At 59.4% G+C, this 26,470-nt stretch overlaps 1 protein-coding gene across 1 annotated transcript; it reads right to left on the reverse strand.

Annotated features, from left to right (window-relative positions):
- Window positions 1-1,399: 1,399 nt before the first annotated feature.
- CDK18 (cyclin dependent kinase 18) lies at window positions 1,400-26,179 on the reverse strand. Its single transcript, XM_045876954.3, has 16 exons — window positions 26,019-26,179; window positions 9,880-10,029; window positions 9,572-9,711; window positions 8,858-8,983; window positions 8,004-8,060; window positions 6,838-6,952; window positions 6,553-6,647; window positions 6,269-6,331; window positions 5,477-5,600; window positions 5,247-5,367; window positions 4,364-4,461; window positions 4,029-4,134; window positions 3,855-3,897; window positions 3,055-3,145; window positions 2,675-2,752; window positions 1,400-1,896 (listed from the first exon to the last, which is right to left on the reverse strand). The coding sequence occupies exons 2-16, from the start codon at window positions 10,001-10,003 to the stop codon at window positions 1,862-1,864; spliced, it is 1,416 nt and encodes a 471-aa protein (XP_045732910.1). The 5' UTR covers window positions 10,004-10,029; window positions 26,019-26,179; the 3' UTR covers window positions 1,400-1,861.
- Window positions 26,180-26,470: the final 291 nt, after the last annotated feature.

A 26,470-nucleotide genomic window follows, 5' to 3' on the forward strand; every position in this document is an offset into this window, starting at 1 on the left:
CTTGGCCATCCCCCATGTCAACCCTCTCTTAAACCGCCTCTCCTGCCCTCCCAAGAGGTCAGGGAGCCGTTGGGTTGGGGGAATGAGAGGGGCAGCCCCAGCAGCCGGCTCCTAGACCCCTCCCCGGGGCTCCCTCTGTGCTCTCCTGGCTGGCCCCACCTCTCAGGCCCCGTCCCTGGGCAAAGGCCGCCTCAGCTCCTCCCCACAAGGCCCAGAGCTGACTTCCGGCTCTGGAGGCAGAAACATCCGGAATATGGCAGGAAGGGTGCAGGGCACCCCTCCCATGCCCAGGGTGGGTTCAGAGATGCACACGAACCAAACTCTCTGTCCGCTTTATATATATACATATACAAGCAGGCCCCACCCACACTCATGAGGCCTGGAGAAGGGCCTTCCATCCTCCCTCTTTGGCAACGATCCGTCAAAATCAGCTTTTCTGTACAACATGAATTAAATATATTATCTGTCTTTGCGCTCAGTCACGGGACATTCACAGTACAGTGTGGGGAGGAGGGGAGGGACTCGTGGGGAGGCCAAGACCCTCCAGGACTGCTCCTCAGGCTGAGGGGTTGGGCTGGGCAGGGGGCTTGCGTAGAGAAGCCGGGCCTGGCCTCCCCTTGGCCTTGCCATTGGAGATTCAGCCAAGTGTCGAGACCTTGGGGATACAACAGGCGTGCTCGGAAGGGGTGGTGAGGGGGAGCCTTCTTCGGGGCTGCAGGCCCTCTGACTCCCAGCCCCCTAGGGCGGGGATCAAAGCCTGTGTGTCCTATCCCACCTTCCTCCACCTTAGACTGAGGCATTTACACCCTGCCCTCTGGGAGCCCGGGGGCATGGGGAGGCTGGTGCCAGGATAGGGTGGAGCATGGACCGGGTCCTAGGGGCCGGGAAGGAGGGAATAGGGGAGGCTCTGAGAGCCCCAAGGAGCTGAGGCTGGCCTGGCACCAGCATCAAGGTGACCCTGCCCATCTGGGTGTCGTCCCCCGGACCTCGGCCCAGGGCTGGCTTATCAGGACCCAGGCATGATAAGCAGGAGCCACTTTCGGGGAAGGGTGGACAGGTAGGAGCTTGGGTTAGAGCTCCAAGGGCAGTGAGTGCTCTACCACCTGCCAATTTAAGGCAATCCTGTTCAGAATGGCGAGATGGGCAGGAGCCAGCTGAGGTGGCAGAGTGCAGCTGGTGGGACCAGCCACCTCTGGACTCAGCTGGGCATCCAGCAGCAGATGGGGCCTCTGGCCAGGAGAAGGAAATGGGGACAGGGTGAGGATGTGGAGAAGTAGGGCTGGGCTCCTCTTCTCTGCTGCTCTAGGGACACCTGCCCTGCGGGTGGGGGGTGGGCTTTGGCACACACATGGGCATCCAGGATTCCAGGCTCCTAGACAAGGTGGCCCGAGCTTCCTGCTCTCAGAGGGGAAGCAAGTGAGTGACGTGTGGGCAGGCAGCCCCTGGCGGGGAGGTATGGGGGTACCCACGTTCGGGGCACAGTGCTCAGCCTGGCGCCTGGATTCTCCCGTCTGTGTGGGTCCCACGCTGGTGCCCAAGCACCTCAGGGTGAGAAAGGGTCTGCGGACCCCCAATCCCCACCTCATCTCCCCCCAGGAAAGGAGCTCAAGCCCAGCTCCAGGGCTGATGACAGAGGGGTTGGTGTCGAGGTGAAGGCCACAGGGGAGGCTTGTGGGAAGCAGGAAGAGGAAACAGCCGTGGCCAGCAGGGCTGCCAAGAGGTCTTCTGGGCCAGCCATTAGCCCTTGTTCCTCAGTCCTCCCAGGGCCACACAGGCCCCATCCTGCCCGCCGTTGTGCCCTTGTGCTCGCTGTGACCTCTCGTCCCTGGGGGTCCGGGGGCCGCAGCAGGGTGGGCGTGGCTCAGAAGATGCTTTGCCGCCGGCTCTTCCCTCGGCCTGGAGAACAGAGGGGAAGGGATGGGGCTGCAGAGAGGAAGCTGGACAGCAGGGTGTCCCGGGGACCAGGAGCAAAGGGCATCTTCCAGGGCTATTCTGCTCCCGGAAGCCAGTCGGTCCTGGGTTCAAATCCCAACTCGGTTACTTACCAGCTGTGTGAGATTGTGACCTAGCTCCCCTGTGCCTCAGATCCATTGATTACGAAATGGGGAGCCTGGATAGTACCTATTTCAGGGCACCTGGCTGGCTCCGTCAGGAGAGCCTGTGATGCTTGATCTTGGGGTCATGAGTCTGAGCCCCACACTGGGTGTAGAGGTTACTTAAAATACACACACACACACACACACACAAAAGGTACCAACTTCAAGGGGTGTTTTAGGATTATACGAAATAACACACTTGTCACATCTGAGGCCTTCAGCTGTTCTAGAGACAAGGTATGGTTCCCCCGGAATGGAGGCGGGAGAATTCAGGGTTTGCAAACAGAATGTAGCCCAGAGAGCGTGCCCCTTCCTCAGGGCTCTGTCAGATGCAGCGTTGTGTCTGGGCTGGGGGCTGACAAGGGACACACTGGAGGGAGGAAGCCTGGGCAGGAGATAGGGAATCCAGTTCCTTCCCTGCTCCCCATGGCCCCCCCACCCCCACCCCCGCCCCCAAAGGAGGCCAATGTCGGGGAGGGGGGCATGCTTATTCCTCACTCTGTTCTTCAAGAGGGAGGAGCAGCCTGCCCTGGTCTCCCCTAATTAGGGGAGGGGATGGGGGAGGCACGAGCCCCTACCTGGCTGCTGGAAGGCCAGGCCCCGGTAGCCCGGGTCCTTCTGGAGCTGGATCTCCTTCAGGGAGAAGATGGACGCCGCTGCGGGGAGAGAGGAGAAAGGTAGGGAGAGAGCCGAGCCCACAGGGGCCCCCACGCCCACAGAGCGCCCGCTGGCTGGGGAACCCCTATCATTCAGGGCTGGCCCAGGAGCCCCTAGCTGGGCCTTGCAGGCGGCTTCCCAGATCCCCCAGTTTTGCCCCTGAGTCACGGACGGGACGGCGAGGAGGGGAGGCCCAGGCTGCTGGGCCTCTTTGTCCCAGCTCCTCCCCCCACAGCGGCCGGCCCCTGTCTTCGGTTCCGGGGTGACCCCGGCCCCTCCCCCGGCCTCCCCGGACACTCACTATCTTCAAGCTGGTGCACGCGCTCGCCCAGAGACCGGAAGTAGGCGTGGCTCAGGGCTGCCTCTGCGGCCATACGACTCTTGGATTCGTACTGAAAGGCACAGGGTGGGCTATGGGGCCGTGGCTGGGGGCCTCTGGGGACCCCTGTGCGCGGTGCGCCCCCTACACTGAGTTAGACGGCCAGAATGAGAGGGGCCCGAGTCTAACCCAGGAGCCTGCAGGGGCCGCTGCCAGCCCCCACCTCCAAGCCAGCCCGAGGCCGACGGCGGGCTCGGCTCCCAGGTCTCCAGCCACCGAGAGCAAGCCCAAACTGGGACTTCCAGAGAGTGACCTCCTCTTGGGATGGAAACACAGAGGCTGAAGCCACCACGCTCATAACATTAACAACAGTAACATGTCACACCAGCGACTCCCCTGTGCGCTTCCTTCAAGACAGGCACCATACTAAGTGTGTTCCATAATCTCCCTTTGTCCTCGTGACCAGCTTATAAAATGCGAATTATTAATTCCTCTTTGCCGTGGAGGAAACGGAAGCCCAGGAAGGTTCTATAACTTGGCCAAGGCTACACAGCTAGTACGTGGGCTTGAGCTGGGGTTTGAGCTCAGAGTGCGCCCACTCCCACCGCAGATGGAAACCCGCGCTCCTCCTGGGCCTGGGGCTGGGGCGCCGGGGACGAATATGGGGGCGAGCGTGAGCTGTGAGCGCAGAGGTGGGGGGCGGGCCCAGGTGGGGTCTCGGGGCTTCAGCGCTGTTCGCTCTCCGGCTGCCTGTCCCTGGGCCCGGCTGGGGGCACACTCACCAGGAGGAGGCTGGTCAGGAGGTGGATGCCGTCCGTGTCCAACCTGCAGGACGGAGGAGCTGACACAGGCCCGGCCTGGGTGGGGGGGCCGGGGGCCGGGGGCGTGCGCGGCCACCTCCAGGAGGGACGGCGGGGACCGCGAGCAGGAGAGGAGGTGTGGGGCGGCAGGGCTACCTGGGAGCGTGGCTGATGAGCGGCTGGGGCTGGTACGGCGGGAAATTGTAGGCTCTGAACTCCGACAGGGCGGTCACGCCGGGCCACGTCTCTTCCGTAGGGGTCCCTGGGGAGATGAGAGGGCGCGGGAAGGGCAGAGTGAGGGGCCAGGGCCACGGGGCGACTGGGAAGGATGCAGTGAAGGGGGCGGGGGCAGAGAATGGCGGAGGCCACAGGGGTCGCCGCCCCGTTGAGAGCGAGTGGGAGCCCCTCTTCCCAGTCCCTTTATGCGCCTGGGCTGGACGGGGTTCTGGCGCCCCCTGGAGGCGAGCGGGAGGGGGCGGCCGGAGACTGACCCAGGAGTCGGAAGATGAGGTGCAGCTCCTCCTTGACCGTGGAGCCCGGGAAGAGGGGCCTCCCCGTGGCCATCTCGTAGTGGATGCAGCCCACGCCCCTGTGGGGAGCAATGCGCAGGGGCGGCGTCAGGCTGGGCCTCCTCGCACCCGCCCTTCCTAGGGCTGCTCCACCAGGGCACCTGTGATGCCCTGCCCCTGATGGCTACAAGAGTCCTGGCCCTGGGGTGGGCGGCCCAGGACAGGGGAGGCTAGCACAGCCCAGTCCGCCACGGGGGCCTCTCTCTGGGGCTCCTCTGGGCTCTAGGGCACTTTTGCCTCTGCCCTCACTCCGTAGAGTTTGGGTCTGCGCCCATGTGCCCGTTCCGCAAGCAGTGCTGTCTCAAACTCTGTCCCCACGGGAAGAGGGGAGTCCATAAATCCATTCTCTTGGGGACCCCCTAGCACAGAACACAGTGGTCATTCATCAGAAACCTGGGTTTCTGCTTAAAAATTGGACTGATTTTTTTCGTTCTACACCAAATCATATGCATGGTAATTTTAACACAAAAGTAATAAATCCTTTCCAAAGTTTTCAGTAGAAATGATGCTTGGGGAAGATTCATCACATTCACTGTGGCAGCCCTCCTGTCCCCTCTGGTAACCTCCTCGGGATCCCTGGGGGGAATATTTCAGAAGCAGAGCCTTGGAGGGTCTACTTAGAGCCAGGGGGACTCTAACGTAGTCCAGACTTCATTCTTTCCCATCCGGTTACTGCAGGAGGATGTCACCTGGCTTCTAGTTAGGCAGGAGGTTAGGCAGTTCTTTGCGGAGGGTCTTGAGGCAGCAAAAGGGAAGGTGGAGGTGTGGAAACCCCCCTCACCCTGGTCCCACGGCGCTCACTCACCACATGTCAATGGGGGTGGAGTACTCTGTGGACCCCAACAGCACATCAGGAGGTCTGTACCACAGGGTCACCACCTCATTGGAGTAGGTCTTCGTGGGCACTGACTTGGCCCGGGCCAGGCCTGGGGACAGACACATCACTGAGCCTCCCAACTCCCTCTCCCACAGCACCCACCTCCTGGGGAGACCGTGCCAGACCCGTCCCCTGGCCCCGGTGGCTCCGGCCCTCACCAAAGTCAGCCAGCTTCAGCTCCCCCCTCTCACTAATGAGCAGGTTCTGTGGTTTCAGGTCCCGGTGCAGGATTTTGCGGCGGTGGCAGTAGGCAAGGCCCCGGAGCAGCTGAAACATGAAAATCTGAGGGAGGAGGGGACAAGAAAGGTGAGCAGGGGAGGGGGAGAGTGTGTCCCACCCGGGAGACCCTATGTTTCTGCCCCATGGCTGGGAGGGGCGGTGAGGTCGCTGGGGAGCTACCCGTTCTCCACCCATGCTGCGCCCCATCCTGGGCTCCATCCATCCCAGGGAATCCCATCCACAGGGGAGGGCACCAGGTGTGCGGAAGAGGAAGCAGGGTGCTGGAGGCCAGAGCGTTCTCCGGTCCGGGAGCTGAGGGGGGCCATGCAGGGCCAGGAAGCCCACCAGGGTGGGGAGCTATGCACTTGGTTCTTTCACAGTGACCAGAAGGGGTCGTTCATCCCTTCAAGCTTCTTCAGAAGCCTCCTTTCATCCATGTACCCATTTGACAGATGGGCAAACTGATGCTCAGAGTTGGAGAGGGGATTTTATATCATCAGCTAGATGGTGGCAGAGGGTGTGTGCCTGCATTGGTGGGGTAGGGCGCATAGCACAGTTCCTGGTATTCCCTGAATGGCAGTGACCTTGCACGCCCTCATGCCTTTGAAGGTCTGAGCAACCTCAGCAGCTGGGATCCTGGTGGTGAGTGTGGGTTCCCATGCTGGGCTGGAGAACAGATGGGGGCCGAGATGGGGGCCCTGAGGGTAGGCGGCCCTTACGGACGCCCTCACCTTGACATTGTGCATGCTCATGAGATTTCCACAGTGGTCCAGATACTGCTTCAGGTCACTATCCTGGAACACAGAGCCTGGCTCAGCCCCGACCTGTCTTGACCCATGGCTGGAAGCCCCGCCCCAGGCAGGGCCCAAGGTCTGAGCTGCCTTTAAACTCCCTGGGCCCACTCCTGCATGGAATCATCTGAGAACCTGATTCTAGAACAAGGCCTGGGCTGCCCCCCACCCTGCCCCCACCCCCACCACAGAGGGGAGAAGCTGCTAGCCCCAGCCCAACTCACCAGGTACTCAAACACCAGGGTGAGAGACCGCTCCGTATGGATGAGGTCATGCAGGGTCACAATATTGGCGTGCTTTAGGTTCTTCAGGAGAGACACTGTAGGGGGCGACAGGCCCACCTGGGTCCCTGGGGCCCCACACACCCCTCGTACCCTCTCTTCCTGGGATCAGCCCTAGGAGCCCCCACTCCAGCAATGATCCTCTGCCCCTAGGCTCCCTCTGGGGCTCAGGTCAATGAAGCCCTCCTCCCGGGAGCCCCAGGGGCTCAGGACCCTAGGGTGCTGTACCCTCTCGGATGGCAGTGCAAGGCGCCCCCTCCTCATGCTCCAGCCGGATCTCCTTCAGGGCCACGAGGTTCTCCGTCAGCTTGCTGCGCCCTTTGAAGACTGTGGCATAGGTGCCCTGGGGACAAGAACCGCGGCAGCACCAGCCACACTCAGGGCCCATGGCCCTCTGTCCAGCACCCTCCTCTCTGTGCTTCTGCTTGCGCTGTGCCCTTCCCCCTTCTTCTCCTTTCACTGAGATTCTGTATATGCTCCAAGACCCATCTCTCTCTGACTCTGTCCCTCACTCCTCCCTGTGCACAATGGACTGTCCTCCCCCTGAGCCCCCAGCAGGTGAGGCGCGCTTCTATTGTAACACAGTTTTGTTCTTCCTTATGTTGATGTTTACAGGTAGGCCCCCTCTTTGGGTTCCTGGAGGGAGACGGCCGTGTCTCTCTCCTGTCTGTAAACCTTTGGCTGCCCCAGGGCCCTGACACAAAGCTTGGCACAGTGGTAACAGAAATAGCTAACCGCCCACAGCGCTTACTCTCTAAGCCTGTACGCGAGCTTCTTAGAGTAACCTAGTCCATCCCCATGACAGCCCTGGGGGCACAGCCATTACACCTCCATTTGACAGAGCAAGAAACTACGGCACAGAGAGGTCCCATCATTTGCCCAAGGCCACACAGCTAGTAAATGGTAGAGACGGGATTTGAATCCAGAGAAACACTTGCGGGAAAAGCAGACAGACAGACAAACTGGATTATGCCCAGGGGCGCCTGGGTGGCTCAGTCGGTTAAGCGTCTGCCTTCGGCTCAGGTCATGATCCCAGGGTCCTGGGATTGAGCCCCGCATCGGGCTCCCTGCTCGGTGGGAAGCCTGCTTCTCCCTCTCCCACTCCCCCCTGCTTGTGTTCCCTCTCTCGCTGTGTCTCTCTCTGTCAAATAAATAAATAAAATCTTAAAACAAACAAACAAACAAAAAACTGGATTATGCCCAGAGCCCACCGGGCCCCACTCCATCCTCATGCCCTCCTCCAGGACCTGGGCCTCCCTCAACACCTGCAAAAGGCTGGGCCAGATTGGACGGCCAAGACAGTATGCCTCTGGGGCAGGGGCGATGGGAAGGCAGGACAGGGTGGGCAGGGGAGACCCTGTCCCTGCTCCTCACTGTCCCACCCAGCCTCTTACCTCCCCCAGTTTGTCCAGTTTCACGTATGTTTCCAGTTTCCCAAAGCCGATATCTGACTGAGAGGGAAAGACATAGGCTCCTGTGAGCCTGAAGGCCCCACAGCCCCACATACGTGACACCCCCCCAGCCAGCCTCCAGGAGGGAAGGGAATGAGACCCCCATCAGGGAGAGGGAACAAGAGAGCCTAGCAGGGATGAGGGCAGCCACAAGTCCTGCCTCTTGGCCTCTCCCCTCTATCCCCAGGATAAAGGAAGGAACCCTAGGAGGTGTGAGTTTCTTCCTCTGCGGGCAGTGGAGGGGGCAGAGCCAGGGCTGGGGCACCTGGGATTGCCACACACCTTCAACACCTGTCTGTCTCCGCCTTGCTCAGACTACTAGCTCCTCGCGGGCAGAAACTGTGTCTTGTTCTCAACTGTACCTCAACTGTCCAGTTCAGAACCAGCCTCCTGGCAGTCTCTCTCATCAGCATACTTCCTCTAGTTCAGTGGTACCCGACCCTTAACAATATAAATCCCTGGGCCCCACCACCAGAGTCTGATTCTGTAGGTATCTGGAGTGGGGGCCAGAGTCCACGTTTTGCAAAATGCTCCCAAGGAAATATGATAAGCAGCCACGACTGGAAAGCACATGCCAGCTGGTCTATGGGGGCTCAGCTCCAGCCCTGGTGGGACTCACCTAGGGGAGTGGACGTTGACCAAGGACTACAAGCTTGCGAATTGGCTGAAGCCAGCAGGTGGCGCCAGAGGCCCACAGACTGCTGCAGGCGTCCGCCCGACAGGCAAACCCGAACTGATGTGTCCAGGCTGGGGGAGGAGGGTCTCCCCTGGTGACCTCTGACCCTCTTGGAACTCACCAGGGATGCTCGGCGGGACATGCGGCTGAGCGGCTTGGGCAGGTCTGGACTCTCCAGGTGTAGCTTCTGCAGGAATTCCTGGGGCAGGCGGATGTCCATGGGCAGAGACAGCCTCTTACTGATGTCCTGCAGTGGCCGGGATGAGACGGGGACACCCGCGTTTGGTCCAGGTTACCTCGTGCTGTGGGACCCTCACTTTTCACCCAGGGCCTGACTTTCCCTGTAGAGCAACCCCAGCAGGGCCAAACCACAGGCTGTGACCCCAGGCTCACAGCAGCTTCAAAGATGTGCTCAGAGACATATGTGAACACGCAGGGGTTGCTGTGTGACCTCAGGAGGTCCCTTTCCCTCTCTGGGCTGCCGTATAACCATCTATAGAATGAGATTCCAATGGATGGAAGCCTATTTTTCTGATACGTGGGCCCATGCAGACGAGTCACAAGAACAGTAGTCAAATTGTCTGGCTTCGTTATGTGCCAGGACTGTTCTAGGCACTTGGTATATATTAACTTGTTTAATCTTCACGATGACCATTTTAACACAAGGAGACTGGTATACAGAGGTTGAGACACTTGCTCAAGGTCACAGAGCTGATCAACAGCAGAGCTGGGATTTGAACCCATGGAGTCTGGCTCCCCGGCTGCCACCCTCCTTGGGCACACACTGTCGGGCGGGCCCTGCCGCGCCCACAGGGGAGAGCCCAGAGCCCCTCACCTCCATGGAGAAGCGCCGCAGGTTCTGCCGCCGGTACTGCAAGCCGGGGGACGGCTGCCCAGGGTCGTCCCCGCTGTCTGTCGGGGAGAAGGGGCTGGACTCTGGCTGGGGGTCTCTGCCGAGAGGCCCAAGCTGCAGGTCTGAGGGGGAGAGGCGTCAGCTGCCCACCCTGTCCCTCTGCCCCGGGGGGAGGGGCAGGAGTGTGCCGCCCCACCTCTGTCCTCCCCCAGCAGTGTGGGCCAAGTCAGGGAGGGCCAGGAGGGGCTGTGGGGGGCACCAGGGCGGGGGGGGGCAGCCGGACCCCTCACCCTCATCGCGCCTGTTGTGGAGCTGGCTGAACTGCTCTGTGAACTCGGCCAAGGACTCCTCGATGGTCTCGGTGCGTGGCACGGACAGGGAGAGGCGGCGCTTAAAGTTCTTCATCTTGTTCATGGTCAGCGGGGACCAGGCAGTGGGGCCTGAGACGGGAGAGGGGAGCAGCGCGGGTGAGAACCAGGCACCAGGCCCGGCTGACAGCAGATGCGAATTCTGGGTCTTGTCTCCGTCTGCCCATCGAGCTCTGGGGCCCCGCATTCGGGCGCCAGGGTTGCATCTTCTTCACCAAGGTTCCAGTACCTAGCCCTCTTCCTCCCTGTGAATCCCGCTCCCCCGGCCCCCCAGAACCCCCCCGTCCCGGCCTGGCTACTATGTACTAATCAGTATAGCGAAGTGCTGCTCCTAAGAGCAGTATGGCGTACCGGCAGGGGCCTGGGGGCCTCACCAGGCCCGACGGTAACCTTTGGGCTCCTGGAGGGCTAGAGAATTCTCAAGAGGCCTGGAGTGGCAGGGAGGGGACCAGAACTCGAGCCAATAGTTCTTCACCGGCTTGTGTGTAAGAGCTTGAGTATGTCAACAGCCAGTAAGCCTCACTGACGGACGCCCAGAAGCTGAACATCAGCTCAGCCTGCGGCCCCGTGACAGAGTCTGGTCCAAACCCCACTTCATCCTCATACTGACACCTGGAGGTCCCCCTCTGGCTTGTCCTAGGTCCCTGGGACCCAGAAAAGGAGAAGGTCAAGGGAGGCGATGTGTGTCTCTGAGCTGTGCCTCTCCAGCTGAAATGTAGGAGGTTAGGAGCAGCTGAAGGTCTCAGGGGACACACAGAAGCTTGCCGGAAAAAGAGAGCCCCAGGGACAGGAGGCTGAGCCCCTCTCACGCCAGAGCCCTGAGGGGGCAGGGTGTTCATGCCGCAGAGAACATAGTGGGGGAGAAGGGTGGGCTGCTCTGTTCACCTCAAGGCCCCTTCCCGAGCCAGAAAGGGTTCCCTCCCTGGGGCTCCCCAGCCCTTGTGCCCTCTGAGGGGGTACCCTGCTGGCCACGCAGTTAGACTGCTTCTTTCTGCAGACCCTTCCTTCTGTATCTTGCCCTGAACCACCCCCCCACCCGCCACTCCCCTCCATGATTTCATAAGTTCCCAGGTGTGGCTGCCCCTCATCCTGCTCTGCCCACACCTCCCTGGTGGAGCAGGGACCAGGAGGCCTCCCAAGTGCCCCACCGATGCCTGCCAAGAAGGCATCCAGGGCCGGTCCTGTGATGGGACGGGGCCACCCTGCACCCTCTCCCAGCTTTTACCCAAGCACCCAGCACTGCCCATTCCCAATCACTAGCCAGTTCCCTGTTGCCAAAGACCCCTCCTGAATCCCCCTGGTTTAAGGGATTCTGGGTCATAACATGTTTGCTTTGCTTCCTGGTCATCCTTCTGTCCTCAGCCAGCCTGGAGAGGGTCCCTTCCCTGGGCCAGCAGGCTCCTGAGCCCAGAGCTGGGGGGGGGGGGGAGCAGTGAAGGGGATGGGATGGGGGTGGGGGGGCGGCCAGGGCCTCTTTTCTCCGGCTGGCGCCAGCTGAGCCCATCTCTGTCCGCTGGGCCCTAGAGTCTCACTTGGTTCATTCAGCTCGACAGGTGAGGACCGAGTAGCTACTATGTGCTGGGGTCACGGTGGGGAGTGAAGTGTGGTCCCTATTCTCCAGGAACTCAGCGGCTGCTGATGCCTCCTCTGAGGAGAAGGTATCAGAAGCTGTTCTTCCAGCTTCCTTGGCAAAGCCGGCACCTCGGACTTTCCGGATTCCCCGTCCCTAAGCTCATTCCTGCCCTCCAACCTCCGCCGCTCCTCCCTGGCCCCCAGTTCTCTGGGGCCACCGTCTATAGGACGCATGGGTGGACATGAAGCTCCCAGCGGGCAGCCACCCCGCTTTACCCTGGAGTGTGCAGCCAGCCAGGGGCCAGAGCCTGTCCCATAACGGAAGCTTCGTGACAGTGGCATCATATGGTTTCCAGGGACAGGAGGACCTAGATGTGTCCTACCTGTCGCCTCACATTTCCCAGCAGGATAGGAGACTGGAGATGTCCCCATTGGACAGGTCAGTTGTTTACAAAGTTGGCTGAACATCAGTAGCACCAGGGAGTATTTTTAAAAATTTCAGATTCCTGGGTCTCACTCTCAGAGTCTGGAACTGAGAATGGTGACTGGGAAAATGAATTTTTTTAAAAAAGCATCCCCAGGGGTACCTGGATGGCTCAGTTGGTTAAGCGTCTGCCTTCGGCTCAGGTCATGATCCCAGGGTCCTGGGATCGAGTCCTGCGTCAGGCTTCCCGCTAAGCAAGGAGCCTGCTTCTCCCTCTGCCTGCCGCTCCCCCTGCTTATGCCCCCCACCCTCTCTGACAAATAAATAAAATCTTAAAAAAAAAAAAAAAAAAAGCATCCCCAGTGATCTGGACATGGAGCCACGGTGAGAAGCATCTGAGGTCTAGGTAAGGGATGGTAATCCACCCAGGATTCCAGATTGCCCTACTGTGCTGAGACAGGGAATCCTCTGAGCTGGGGAGGTGCAGGAAGGCAGAAGACAGAAGGCAGGCCGAGCGGAGCAGCAGAACCGCCCCCATACGCCCCCCAACTACCATACAGGGGAAGAAATGTCTGCCCTGCTGCAGACTGATGCCCCAGGCTAGGTCATGGTTAGCCTAGGGCTGTAGCGGGGAGCCAGGCACTTGGCTCCTTCAGGTCTGAGCTCTGCCAAGAGGGACTAGTCACGCCCCCTTCTAAAAACAGGGCTCCCCCATAAAGCCGTTCAGCAGTCTGGGATTTATGGGATGGCATGTTGGGTTTGTGTTCAGGAATCCACCAGTAGCTGCCATAAATCTTACGCCCTTGCTCTTGCCTGTGGGGGAAGGGGGCTTGTTAGAAGCCTTCTAGGAGGGAGGCCCCCGATTTCTGCAAAACAAAAGAGAACCAGCCCTGAGTGGCACCTGCTCGTGCTGTCCCCTCAGTTCAGTTAGGAGCAAGGAGCCACCAGCTTGGGTCTGGGGTGGGATGGAGGGTGGGCTGGGGAGCTAGAAGGAAGGTGAAGCTGAGGGTGGCTTCTCAAGCAGGAACACAGGGCCAGGCGATGCCGAGGGATGGGGACCGGCTGTCCTCCACCCACTTGAGAGAGACCCAGAGGAAGTGGTTGTCACTGAGCAGGAGGGACGGAGGTCAGATGTAAGGATGGACTTACTGGTGGCGACAGCGAGGCAGGCGGCAGGGGTGGTGACCGCAGCAGAGTGTGGACGCCTCGCTCTGCTGGGGACAATCGGGGCATTGAACCCGGCAGGGTCTTGGGTGTGACAGGGCAGACTGAGTAGTGAATGCTCCTTGTTGTTCCCTCGCTCAAGACATAAGATGCCTCTGTCACTTTTCCCTTGAGAGAATCAGCTCTTCAGATTTGGGGGGCCAAGGGGGAAGGGGGACAGGAAAAAGGCCTGTCACCTTGTTGCTGTCTGCCCCTCACCCCCATCCGGGGACAGAAGGGCTCAGTGTGACCCAGCCCGAGGCCAGCCCAAGGCCGTGCACAGTGTGGCCTTTGTCCCCGGGGCCAGGGAGCCATCTGGGGCTGTCCTCGTGCAACTGGTGCCAGGGCAAGAGGGAGCTGGGCACCCAGGGATGCTGGGCTGGGGGCTGTTGGAGAAGAGTCCCCCTCAGGAACTGTGGGCGCAGACCCCCCACAAGCAGACCCCTCAACCAGGCCTCCCGCCCCTCCTGCCTGCCTGCCAGGTGAGCCTAAAGTTCTCAGCCTACCTCCTGTCATTTCCTCCCAGGCACACACCAACCAGCCCAGAACTTCCTGCTGGTGCCCAAACAGCAAGTGGTACAGGAGGAGGGAGGAGCCAGGCCGGGAGGAAGCGGACACTTGCCCAGAGGCTGCCATGTGCCCAGTGAGAAAGGGCTGAACTTCGGGAACGGTAGCAGGAGAAGCACTTACAGATCCACCGTTCCATCCCCTTGCTGGCCCGTTGAGGACACCGAGGCTCCAGGATGAGACCCGACTTGCTCGAAATCATGCAGCAATTTCCTGCTTCTTACTAAGTGCACAAACCCTGTGACCACATTGCTCCCTGCTTCTCCTAAAGGGAGCCCCTCCCTGGGACCCAGGCTGTAAGAGCTGTTTCCTGTTTGAGGTCTCCTCCACCCCCACCCCGAATTAAAAGCCAAATTCACATTCTGGTGGCACTTCAGTTATATAATCTCTCTTAGCTTTGGCTCTAGTCTTTTGCTTGCCAAGTATTTATTAACAGCTACACATGCCAGGCACTGTTGTAGACCCTGAGAATCCACTTATGAAAGAAACAGACATAATTTCTGCCCTCATGGCACTTATATTTTAATGGTGGGGAGCAGCACAAACAAGAAAATAAATACATAAAATGCACAGGATGTTAGCTGGTGACAGGTGCAACAGAGCAAAAGAAAGTAGCAGAGAAGGATGGGGGCTGAGGGGGATGGGGTGTTGCAATTTTAAACAGGGTAGTCAGGAAGGTCTCTGTGGGAAAGTGACATCTCAGGAAGAATTCCAAGAAGGTGTAAGCAAAGGAGCTAGTCATGCGGAATCTAGGGGAAGCAGATCAGTGCAGGAATAGGCGATGCAAAGGTCCTGAGGCAGAAGTGAGTTTGGTATGCTCTAGGAACAGCAGTGTGGCTGCAGAGGAGGCCACAGGGGAACACAGAGCAGAGTGTCAGCCCCAACAGGGAACAGGAGGGTTTCAGCAGCTGAGTGATGTGATCCCATTTAGATTTCAACAGGCTCCCTCTGGCTACTGTGTTGAGAACAGACTGTGTGGGCAAGGAAGGAAGCAGGGAGCCTCATCAGGAGGCTACTGTAGAGATCCAGGTGACATATGGTGGTGGTGGCCGAGACCAGTGTGGGAGCAGCGGGAGTGGTTGGCTTCTGGATAGATTTTGCGGGTGGAGCCCAAGGGATTTGCAGAGGGGGTGTCAGAGAGGAGTCAAGCAAGACTCTGAAGGGCTCTGGCTGGAGCAACTGGGAGGATGGAGTGGCCACCGCTGGACACGAGGATTGCTGGAGCGGAGGTTCGGGAGAGAAGACCAGAAACTGGGTTTGGGGCAAGTGTTTCCTGTCCAGCGGACGCCTGAGTGCGGACGCCGGGTGAGCTAACACGACGCGGCACCAGCAAAAGGAGGCCGCCAGGGGATGTTAGCTCTTCCCTCCTCTTCCCCCAAGCTCCTGTTCAGATGCAAAGATGTGCCGGAAAAGAGCCCCAGATAAAGCTCACGAGACACGAGACACGTCCCTCACAGACTCCTGACAGCCTACGAAGTGCTCTGAGACCCCCGACGGAAAAGGGGCAGGAAGCAGGGCCGTGGGCATCTACCTGCAGGCCTGAGGCACCTGACTGAGCGGGAAAGACCAGGCGGGCAGGGTCCCCCCGACTTAGATGACACAGCTCTCCAGGGCCACGCAGGGCAGAGGACCCCGGCCTCCTGGCTGACCGCTCTCAGCCCCGGTCCTCGGAGGGGAGAAAGCTCCCCACGGCAGACCGGCCGGGCCCCCAGGCCCAGTGTCCAGGGAGGGCAGACACAGCCTGCTGCCCCCAGGACAGCCCCTGCCAGGCCCCAGACCTGCCACCTGCCCCGGGCCTGGGCCACCTGCCGGGCCCTGACTGGGAGACTACGGGGGCAGAGAAGGAGGTTGGCAGAGCATCCAGGGAAGCTGGGGAGCAGTGTCCACCCCACGGAAGTGAGGGTGGTGTGGAGGGCGGAGGGCGGCTTCCTCCCTGAACCTCCAGGGAGTCAGGCTAGGAGATTCCTCTCAGCAAACCCCTCTGAGAAGCCCTTTCCCTCCTCCCTGAATGAAGCCCCAGTTCACAGCCGGCACCCAAGGTCCTTCGATCCAGCCCCCTGCCTCCAATGACTTTGGTCTCCCCGCTCCCCACAACCCAAGCTCAGCTCCAGCAGCTGTACCCTGGCCCGCAGTTCAGGCCAGTCCAGGCCTGGGGTCTGGCGAGGCTTTCCCGACCCCCCAGGGCCACCGGGCGGCCCTCGGATGGGCACCGTCCGAGAAAGTGCATCCTTTCCCAGGGCCCCGGCGGGGACTTTTCAAGCGCCCCTCTCACCAGGGGCACTCTGCCTGGTGCTGGTGACGGACAGCCGACAGGCACACAGGGAGCACCTACTAGGCTCCAGGAACAAGTCAGGGGCTTCTCCAAGTCCCTCTTCTGCTTTCGTCCTGTTTTCTTTTCTTTTAGATCTCAGTCTCTGAGGGCCCAGGGGCAGGGCTTGCAGGCTCCAACTCGCAACTGCCCACTCTCTGAAGCCCAGAGGTTCTGAGCCTCGGTCTCGAAGGCTGATCACTGGCCAGGACACCCTCGGCCGCCCTCTCCCTGCCCCCCACCTCGGTCACTCTGCCACTTTGGGCGGGTTTCAAAAGAACAAGCAGCCACGGCTGACCAAGTTTGCGGACGTCATGAGCTGGGACTTCAGAGACACTCCCTCCTCCCAGCGAGATCTGTGCCTCAGGGACCCCTGTAGATAGCATCTCTTCCTCCATCCTCCAGCTGAGCCGGCCCTGCACAGCGTGGGGCTTCGGTTTCCCTGGCTTGCGACAAACCTCAGGGGCAGTCGGTCAGCAGTGGCCCAGAGCCCTCATCGCTGACCTCGCTCTGGCCGAGCTCTGGCCTGGAGGAGAGGCTGGGAGCCTGGGGCCTTCCAGGTGGCCAGAATCGAGGAGCACAGAGAGGCCTGCAGCTGGCCTGCCAGTGAGGAGATGCTTCCCACAGCCTCTGTTGGGAATGCAGGAAGCGGGCGGTGAAGGCCCTCCAGGAGCATGCAGGGCTAACCTGCAGGAAGCGTGGTCAGGAGGTGAAATGTCTGGGGCTCAGAGCCGCCCCTGCTCTTTGGGCAGATGTACCATTTATCCCTGCAGGGTCCTACCTGATGGAAGTGTCCTACAGTGAGGGCCACATGCTGGCCAGGCCGGCTCTCCAAAATTCTCTGCTGCTTGGAGTATGGAAGAAATCCCAGCTTTGCCACTTAACAGCATCATGACCTGGGAAAACGCCCCATGCCTCGGTTTCACTGTCTGCTAAATGGGGAGAATATCTAATCCCCGATCCAACTGCTAAGAGGCTACTGGATTTAACTTTCTTGGTTGCTTTCTGATGATGTCACTCCCCTCTTCAAAATCCTTCAACATAACACTGCCCTCAGACAGAAGTCCAAACTCCAGAGCCCAGCAGACTAGGCCTCTTGTGTTTTGATCTGTCTCCTTCTTGAGTCTCGGCTCTCACCGCTCCCTGGAGGGTCCAGTTTTATGGGGTGCATTTGGTGTTCCCAGAGTAAACCGCAGTCATGCCCCACAGCTTTGCACGTGCCGTTCATTCGGCCCAGGATGCCCTTCCTCATTGTTCCCTTGGTAAGAAGACTTCCAAACTCAAGTGTCACTTCCTCTGAGAGCCACACATGACCCCACCTCCTCCCTTTAGGTAAATTGGGATGCTTCCTCCTTGTCGCTTCCAGACCAGCCTGAGTACACTTGTCACTAGACTGTGATGTCCTGCAGGACGACAGCAGGGTCTCAGTGAGCTGTTCGCCCAGCACCTCATGCAGCGTCGGGAGCCTACGGGGTGCTCGGGCAGTGTTCGGGGAATGAACGGGGCCACCAGGCCACTGCGCCCCAAAGGCTTGTTTACAACTCTTTCCTCTACATACATCTGAGGCCCACTGAGGACAAAGACCGTTAGTCCCCGTGAGCCTCCGGCTGCTCTATATGTGTGCAGTATAGGCTGGTTCTCTTCCTCCTTTCAGTCCGGCCAAGGCTGTTTCTAGGTTTATCTCATGAGGCCAGCTCCATACTGAGAAGGTGGGCCTTGAGTACACCCGGGGTGGGCCCGGCCCTCTTTCTGGGCACCCAGAGCAAGGCCCGCGGTCCAGTGAACCAGCCCTAGACTCCAGACATCCTTGGTGCTTCTGACTCTCAGTGGGAACTCGGACATCGGCGGGACTGGTGGGCCAGGGACTAGGGAAAGCCAGTCGAGTGCTCCCATCTTCAAGGCTGCAGAAAGGCATAACCTCTTCCAAGAGGCCTTCTGCGATGACCGTCACTTCTCCCCTGGCCTGAAAGCCCACTGGCCTGAAAGCCCACTGGCCCCAGCCTATGGCATCCTGGACATCCCTGAGCAGGGTGTCTGGCTCCCTGGACTGCACCTGTTCATTTGTCTGCTTCCCTGGTTTGCCTGTGAGCATGTTAAGAGCAAGGACTGGGTCTGACTCATCATTACACCCCCAGGGCCTGGCACTGAGCGAACCCTCAAATGATCAGCTGTGAGTTCTGAATTCTAGGGGCTATTTGGAGACAAGAGAGAAGCCAGGAGACAGTCAGTTGCCCACTGGACTCGAAGCCTCAGCTGTAACCTAACCCGCCTTCTCTGGCCGGCTCTTGGCTCAGATGGCAGTCGCGGGGTGGGGAGAAAGGGAACCACTGAGGCACAGGGGTAAGCTGCCTGCCAGAGAGTGACTCCCTCAGCGAGGGCTGTGGAGGTCTCTGCTTGAGCAGATGACCCACAGTGAGGGATAGACTGGGGATGGGGAAAGTCTTAATGCTAGGTTCCCACCAAACACCACTGAGTTGGGGCCCACGGGGCTTGTCGGGAAGGGGTTTGACAGGGCCCTGGGGCCTTCCTCATGTGTTCCCATCCCTCTGGGGCAGATTCCCAGGCTCTCACAGGTCAGGTGCACTACCCTGGTCACACCTTGGCCTTGACCCCTACAGATGACCCTTCCTGACCCCCTGACTGCCCACTTCTAGCCCCATATCAGCCCTGCTGATACTGTTGCCCTCCTTGGCTTCCTAAGGCTCAAGGAACAGAGGCCCATACGTCATCTTCTGCTTCTTCTTTCTGACCCTTTTTGAGACCCAGCTAAGTCTGGTCTGCAGTCTTTGGAGAGGCTCTGGATTTGCAAGTGCTAAGATGGAAAAAGGCGCCCTTTGGCCAGCTCTGGTCCTGGCTGTGCAGAACATTCCAGACCAGAGGCTACAGCAAGGAGCAGTAAAGGCAAGACCCATCCCCACATCACCCTGCCTCCAGACAAGGCCCGCCTCCCCTCCCAGGCTGAGGAGACCCTTTCCCTGCTCCTTTTAGCAGGCTCCATTAAAGACCCCTGAGGAAGGTCCCTCAGCCACCTTGCCCAGCATTTTCAAAATCCCAAAGTCTGAAACCTTTTCTGAGGTCTTCCTTCAGTCCCAAAGGAAACAGCTCACACCTTTCTCCTCTCCATTTGCTTAAGTGCAGAAGCTGGTGCCCACCATCTTCCACACAAGGAAATGGAGGAGAAATAAGGAGGATCAAGTTTGCCCACCCTCTAGCTCTCCCTCATCCATGCAAGAGGCCCAGCTTTCTTGGTGGTCTGTCACAGGATCTTTGTTAACATCAAGTACTGGCATCCCTGGGGACCTCTCAGTCTCGGGAGCAGGGAGGGCAGGAGGGAAGGCTTTCCCAGCATCTCTAGACTGTATTCCTATTTATACTCCACTCCACTCCCAGCAGCCCCCTGCCTGGCCCCTCCAGTCTGGCCCACATTCCAACAGGACCCCCGTCAATATTTTCCAACCTTTAGGGCAAGCAGGCCTCCTCACGCTCAGCATGGCTTCCCTCCCACCAGGCTGGGTCCAGGTACCCACCTTGGCCCGGACCACCTCCTGCTCCTCCTGCCTCCAAGGCCCCCTATGAGAAACTTCTGAACACCTCACCGTTGTTCAGCTGTTCTCTAAATGCCCCCCTTCAGTGTCACTTGCTGCCCTGAGCTCAGTCAGGCTCCTCGGGGGAGGTACTGGTTTCTCCTAGTCACTCACTCATTCCACAGGTACCTGCTGGGGGGAGGGGGGGGCACTGTCCTAGGCTCCACGCCCTGTCTCCCTTCCCTTGGCCTCCAGGCTCTCCTCCTGCTTCCCTCTCCCTCCCCCATCTGCCAGACTCACTTCCTCTACCTGTCGCTCAAATCTGGCACTCCCGAGTTCCCTCTCCGGCCCTCTGTTCTTCCCCTCTGAGCGCTCTTCCTGGTGACCTCATGCACTCCCGTGGTGGGGACCGCCAGCCACGTGCTGATGACTCCCATACCCAGAGCTCTGGCCCCAGCAAGCCCCAGAGTGGCAATGAGCAGGTCCGACTGACTACCTGCTCTGCTGTCTACATGTCCCCGGTCGGCGGGGGGGGAGGTTGACAAACTAGAACAAACCTCACCGGGCCGGAGGGAGCAAATAGTTGGAGAGGTGTTTTTAAGTGAGAAGGGCAGATGTGTGCAACTCGCAAAGCTCCACGTGGCTAGATATTCACGTGCCACAGACGCACCCTTATAAACAGGGACACTCTACCTATGATCCAGAAAGATACGAGATCAATTGCTAACAGAAGTTGTCTGGGTGGTGGAACTGGGAGTGACTCTAATACCTTCTTTTTGCTTACTTGCATCCTCCGATACTTCCATAATGGCCACTCACTGCTTATGTTAAAAGAAGTAACACTTCTTTTTAAATGAAAAGAAAGTATTTTTAGATTGAGATTCCAAAACTCTTTAGTGCAAGCCTGGGGAGAACTATAATTATCTCGAACAGAGACTGGCAAACTTGTTCTGTAAAAGGCCAGATAGTCAATATTTTCGGCTTTGGGGGTCATATGGTCTCTGCCGCAATCACACGATTCCCCCCCCACCCCTTGTAGAAAGTGCCCGAAGACAAGATGGACACAAGTGAGTGGGGCTGTCTTCCAATTAACTTTTACTCATGGACACAAAAATCTGAATTTTATACCGTTTTCAATGTCACAGAATATTATCTTCTTCTGTACTGACCATTCTTGGCTCGCGTGCCGTACTGGAACGGGCGGGAGGTGGTTGAGCCCTCACTCGCGGAGGCTTGCCCCTGAGCGTCCAGTGTCTGTACGGCATTTGAATCCAGCACCCACTCCTTTGGGAGGTTCTTTTTCTCCTCTTATCTGACAGTGGGGAGGCCTTCCAGGGCTTCCTCAGTCATCCGAGCTGTGGCAGGGACTGGCTTCGCAGGCCTCGGCTGGGGGAAGCCCTTGTCTGTGCTCCAGAGTTTAAAGAACGGAGGGCAGGGTCCCTCCCGGAATCTCAAAGCACAGTTCACCTTAGCAGCAGGATTGTTAAAAGTTGGAACCACAAACCCGTCATCTTGGATGGAGCTTTAGAAATCCCTTGGTCTGTGCCCTCATTTTTCAGGCGAAGAAGGCAAGACTCAGAAAGGGGAATGACCTGCCCAAGGCCACTCAGGTTGAAGGGGCAGAGCTGGGACCAGAACTGAGGGCCTGTGACTGCGACTTCAATGCTCTCTTTGCTCCTTTGGGGACTGCAAGGAGCTGCCCAGAGATAGCACCCCCGCCACGGGGTGATGTCACCAGGGCAATCGGCAGCCCACTCAAGGACCACCTTACCTCGAGAAGAAGCAACGTGAGCTGTGGCTCAGCCCAGAGCATGGCACCGGGCCCAGCCACAGTGGGGGGTACCGCCAGCTGGGCTCCGGGCCAGTAACAGGGAGGGGCTCTGGGACCCCTCGTCTGGCCTCATCCCATGTCCTGCTTGCAGAGGTGGTCTGGAGACCCAGCATTGCTGACTTTATGAGTGGTACCCTCGGGCACAGGACCTACCTCCTACCTGCTTCCAGGCACTGAATCCTTTGCTGGATGCCAGGGCCGGAGGAGAGAAGCAGCCCTGGTTCCTGAAGGGACCCCCCCCACCCTCTGCCCCACAAAGGAAAGGAAGGGTAGGCTTCTTTAGGGAAGCAAGGGTGTAAAGACAGAAATCATTCTGGAATTTTGTCAGAACTTATCACAATAACAATAAAATGCAGAAGGTCCTTGGCATGAGGGAGAGTAGAAACGTTTTAAGAATAGTTCCCTTACCCCTTTTGAGGCCTAAGCCGTGGTTTCTACAGGGACCAAGCAGAAGCCAGGCTACTGAGAACTGCCGCGTGCAGCCCAGTGACTCGGGGGGCTACTGCCCGTCGCTAATGACACGAGGTGAGGCAAGAAGCTGGGAGCGCGGTGGCCACTGCCTTAATTGACATCCCCACGGCATGTGTGACACTCCCACTCTCCCCATTGTCTCACTGACGAAGCTGAGGCTTGGGTGGGCAAGGTCCTGCGCCAGAGGCCCCTCACTCAGCCGCAGGGGCAGGACTGGAGCCAAACCCCAAGTTGGTAAACCGCCCCCCATGCTGGACAGAAGGCGGGCGCTCGCATGTAAAGAATGAATGAATGCACCAGGCGGACATTATAGAGTCGCCTCGTCTGTCCCCACCCCGCCAATTCCAGGGAAGACTTGATTTAATGTCAGTGGGTGGGGTGGGAGCACAGGGTGAGACCCTGGTCCACCGTTCCAAGAAAGAGGGTCTCACCACCGTCCCTCTAAAAGTTCTGGCCAATGTCTCCTTTTTTTTTTTTTTTTTTTTAAGATTTTATTTATTTATTTGACAGAGAGAGATAGTGAGAGCAGGAACACAAGCAGGGGGAGTGGGAGAGGGAGAAGCAGGCTTCCCGCGGAGCAGGGAGCCCGATGCGGGGCTCGATCCCAGGACCCTGGGATCATGACCTGAGCCGAAGGCAGACGCTTAACGACTGAGCCACCCAGGTGCCCCGTGGCCAATGTCTCCTTACCCAAGGTGCCCTGTCTCACCAGGGACACTCATGCCTGCAAGGAGCTTTAAGACCCTTTCTGGTTGCAAGCCAAACCCCATACTTGCCTCCCCATCCCTCCTCCCCTGCAGATGAAACTGTGAAGATTTCAGAAGCAGATGGGCTCTCCTTCAGACAGCAGTCCTGGCTGAGATGCGCCTACAGCTTTCCCTCTTCTTGAGCCACCAACACCACTGGCCAGCTCCCGCCGGGCCCGGCCGCCAGCTCTATGGTGATCCTGGGCCCCAGGCCCTCGGCCCGAACTGCCATTAGCCCTGGCCTTAGAGTTGGGTTCTAGGGGTATGTATGCAGCTGTGGGGACCAGGACAAGGCAAGCCTAACGCTGGGGAGCTCCCACCCCTTGGAGATGGCAAAGCGCCCACTCAGCAGCTGAAGCCAGTGGGGCAAAGGCAAAGGGTCCAGGGTCGGGGAGAGGAGAGGTGAGGGCAGGACACGGGGCTACAAAAGAGAAATGTGACTTGTTCCCAACGAACGAGGTGAAGCTAATCAGTGAGTTTGGACCCAGGCCAGCCACTCCCTCACAGACAACAGGGCAGAAGAGGGACTGCAATTAGTTAAGTAGTAAGCAAGGGTCTTCTTACCCCGGGCAAGGAGGCCTGGCCGGAGGCCCCTTGGAGCCAGAGGCTGCAGGTTTTCCAGCTTCCAGTGCCCACCTCGCTCATGCTAGAAACTAGAGGGCAGAGTCCCCACAGCACAGATTCCTGGTCCCCTCCTGGCAGGTTTCCATCCACCCCTTCCTCCCTGAGCTGGAAGAGCAGGAAAGATGCTCAGGGCCCAGCCTGCTGGGGTTAGGAAAGCCGGCCTTTTTCTCTACCCCAGAGCCAGGTATGGTGTCATAACTGGGAAAGTTCCTTCCCAAATAACCATGCACGATTCAGCTAATCATTGGGCATCTGCTACATGCCAGGCACTATGTGTTATTTCATTTAGTTCCTCTAACAACCCGCCCTACGATGACTCCCATTTCACAGATCAGGGAACTGAGGCTCGGAGAAGCTCAGGAGTCTGCTGGGGAGAGGAGGGTCAGCTAGTAAGTTCTGGACCTGGATTCAACAAGACCCTGGTTCGCCTTCCCTTTAGGTCTCAAACTCAGGGAAGGAAAGGAATCGGGAGGGATGGATAGAGATGCTGGATGAAAATCCCAAACAGGGTGACCCCAGAAAGAAGAGGCATGGTTGGGGTAGAAGCTGGGAAGACCAAGCCAGACTCTGCCCTATAGCATGGGGCATGTTGGCAGATGACAGAGTCTGGGTCTACAGAGAAAACAAGTGCAGCCCAAAAGGCAGCATCATGTCCCCTGGGACCCAGGGGGTGGCTTCCCAGGCAGGCGGCTGGATCCCATGAGATCTCAGACCAAGAACCTACTTGTTCCTCGGATCTGGTGTCTCCTCTCCTGCGACCCACGGAAAAGCCTGGCTCTGCCTGGCACAGAACAAGCCGGAGCCTCCTTACCCAGAGCACCACACCTATCCTTCCTTCTCCTGAGGACTGATGTCGAACCAGAGAACTCCAGAGCGGGCCAGGATCTCCCCTGATGGGGCAGGGACTGTGAGCAGGGAGCTCAGGGTCGGATGGAAGTGGGCTGGATCCCACTTACATGAGACTTGGGGAAAGCTGGTCTCTCAGAGCCTCTGTTTCCTTGCCTATAAAATGGGACGGCAATGCCTACTTTATGAAGCTGTGGGACACACTGCTGGGCACCCAGCAGATATTCTATAACTGGTAACCACCCAGGCATTCAGAATTCAGATGTAACTTACTGAGTCCACTCTGGCTCTGGAAACCCCCATACATATGGGAAGAATGACGGCTCCCTTCTCCTGGAGGGGCATGGGTGGCCAGTGGGGAGAGTCCTAGGAACCCAACGGGACGGTGAGTTTGCAGGGGTTGGGGGAGGTCAGCCTCACAGGCTCATCAGCTGCACAGGAGGTGGCTGGGGCAGAGTAATCTGAGCCAGTAGCTTTGCTCTGGCAAGGTGCCCCTCTCTCCAGACCACCTTCAAGATGCAGACCCAAACCCAGAAGCCACTATTGCCTGGGACCAAGCCTGCCTCCACTCAGCCCTAAGCCATGTGTCCCAGCCCCCTCCCAAGGCTAGACTAAAGGTAGGGGATCTCTGCGGGCAGGGGAGCCTGTCAGCCAGTCCTCCCAGCATCCTCGAGGATTCTGGTCCCCCAGCCCAGTGTGCCCATGTGCTGTGTGCCCATGCCCAGTGGAAAATGCCACCTGCATCTCACAGGGTCCTGGGCGGGGGGTGGGGCAAGCTGAACATGCTGCATCTCTCCCAGGGTCCTGGCCAGGGTGGGCAAGCTGGCGCTGGCAGTGAGTCACAGTGCCCAGGCTGCCACTGAGGAACTGCAGAGGGATGGGCTGGGGGTGGGGATGAGATTCTGGGGCGCTGACCTTCACCCCTCACACAGCCCTAACTTTCCTACCCCTGCTGTCAGGAAAGGGTTCAGAGAGCATTAAAGAGGCCACTGGTGCCTAGGAGGGTGCTGACCCCACAGCACAGAAAACCGGTCACTGTCTCAACAGCCCGACGCCCACAGGGTCTGCAGACAACTCCGGCCGCCAACAGGGAGAGAAGAGAGGCCTCCAGCCCGGACCGATTTCAGATTTCAGATTCCTGATTCTGTCCCCCCCCCCCCCCCCCATACAGCAGAATCCTCAAGCCACACAGCGCAACAGGCCACCCGCCGTCCTTCCCCACCGCTCTATTAACCCCTGGCCTCCCGCTGCTGCGGGGTGGGGGCCGCGGCCCCTGCGGTCTCCTGGGGGGGTCAGAGGAGAGGCCGCAATCCCAGAGGCCCCAGTCCGCCTCCACCGCCCCCACGCTGGAACCTGCAGGGCTTCGCGTGTCCTTCCACCTTCACCCCAGGGCTCTGGTCTCCCACCTTCCAGCCTGTCCCTCTGGAAAGTTCACCGGAGCCCAGAAAGCCCTTCAAGGCGCGATCTGGCCGCACACTCGCGCGGGTTCTCCCGTCACCGGAGACTCCCGACCCTTGCCCTTCCCAGAAGGAAGGGCGACTGGAAAGCGCCTGGTCTGAACCTGGGTGGAAAACTCTGCTTCCTCGGGTTCAGACCGGAGCCCGGGGGCCGGAGGGAGTCCCGGCGGAGACTCCCCGGGGTGGGGGGGATCTGCGAAGGCAAACCGGCGCACCTGGAGCTGGGGAGGGGCCTGCTCGGGGCCTCACCCACCCCAGCACCCGAGCCCGCACGCCTCGTGATCTCCGAGCTCCCCGCGGCGCTCCGGCATTTCCCTCCAACCTCCCGCCCCAGGGCAAAAGCAGACCGGCGCCTTTAAGAGCCGCTCCGCTTACCTTTGCTCGGTTTACCCGGCGCCGCGGTGCCCCCTCCTCCGACCGCCCCCTTCCTCCCCCGGCGCGCCGCCCGCCCAGCCCTCCGGACACTGCGCGTCGCCCGCGGGACTCACCGCGCGTGGCCTGGGGGCCGCGGCGCGCCGGCTCCCGCCCGCGACAGCCGGGGTGCCGCGGGCCTGGGCGCCGTGCCCTGCGCCCTGCTGGGGTCCCTGCCCGGGCTCGGGGCTGCTTCCCCTGCTCCGGAAAGGTGAGCGGCTCCCCAGAGAAGCTGCAACCTGAGCTGGAGGAGGAGGAGGAGGAGGAGGAGGAGGAGGAGGAGGAGGAGGAGGAGGAGGAGGAGGAGGAGGAGGGAGAAGGGGAGGGGAAGGGAGAAGGGGAGGGGAAGGGAGGGTGGAGGAAGGTGGGGAGGAGGAGGGAGGGGGAGGAGGAGGAGGAGGAAGGGAAAAACCCGGCCCCCGCCAGAGTTTTTCACGTGTACAAGTTGACTCCTCCCCAGTCCCTCCCGCCCTGCCCACAGCCGCTGCCAATCCCCAGGGCTTCCTCTGCCCAGGTGCCCACCCCTTTC

The sequence above is a fragment of the Mirounga angustirostris genome, unplaced genomic scaffold, assembly GCF_029215605.1.
Source record: "Mirounga angustirostris isolate CCGP_5_RB_7025 unplaced genomic scaffold, mMirAng1.0.hap1 SCAF_6, whole genome shotgun sequence".
In the NCBI taxonomy this organism is placed as follows: Eukaryota; Metazoa; Chordata; class Mammalia; order Carnivora; family Phocidae; genus Mirounga; species Mirounga angustirostris.